This window comes from Monoraphidium neglectum (assembly GCF_000611645.1).
Source record: "Monoraphidium neglectum strain SAG 48.87 unplaced genomic scaffold scaffold06225, whole genome shotgun sequence".
Lineage (NCBI taxonomy): Eukaryota > Viridiplantae > Chlorophyta > Chlorophyceae > Sphaeropleales > Selenastraceae > Monoraphidium > Monoraphidium neglectum.
Window position 1 is genome coordinate 1,952 of NW_014007411.1, and position 452 is coordinate 2,403.

A 452-nucleotide genomic window follows, 5' to 3' on the forward strand; every position below is an offset into this window, starting at 1 on the left:
CGTGGCCATCCCGCTGGGCCGGGTGTGCCCCTGCTCTAGCCGCGCGCACCGTGTCAGGCCGGGGCTGCCGGGGTCGGTCCTCTGCCCACCCATCAGGGTTCAGGGTTCAAAAACGGAATCTGACGCCTGGACCTCCCCCAGACCCCTGCTTCGCACGCAAAGCCTGTCCCGTCTTGACCCCAAACTCCCATTCCCCCCAAAATGCCCAACATCTCACAACCAGACTCAGAGGAGGAGCCCCCAGACTCCCCGACGGCTGAGCTCGTCGCGTCCCTCCAAGCAGCCGCCGCGCGTACAGCCGCGGCCCGCGGCGCCGTGGGTGACGCGTTGGAGGGGTCCCAGGTACCGCGGCGCGCCCGCAGCCGGCGGCGCGCGCGGGCGCGCGGCATGGGCGGCGGCTGCGGGTTTGATGGGGAGGGGCCCGGGCCGCCCGCGGCGGCGGCGGCGGTGGC

At 73.5% G+C, this 452-nt stretch overlaps 1 protein-coding gene across 1 annotated transcript; it reads left to right on the forward strand.

Annotated features, from left to right (window-relative positions):
• Window positions 1-223: 223 nt before the first annotated feature.
• Window positions 224-404, forward strand: MNEG_16303 (hypothetical protein; the record flags this gene model as incomplete). The annotated part of the gene is made up of 1 exon (XM_014035227.1): window positions 224-404. A coding segment is annotated over one exon (181 nt), but the record flags the coding sequence as incomplete, so codon positions are not given.
• Between the last annotated feature and the right edge of the window lie 48 nt (window positions 405-452).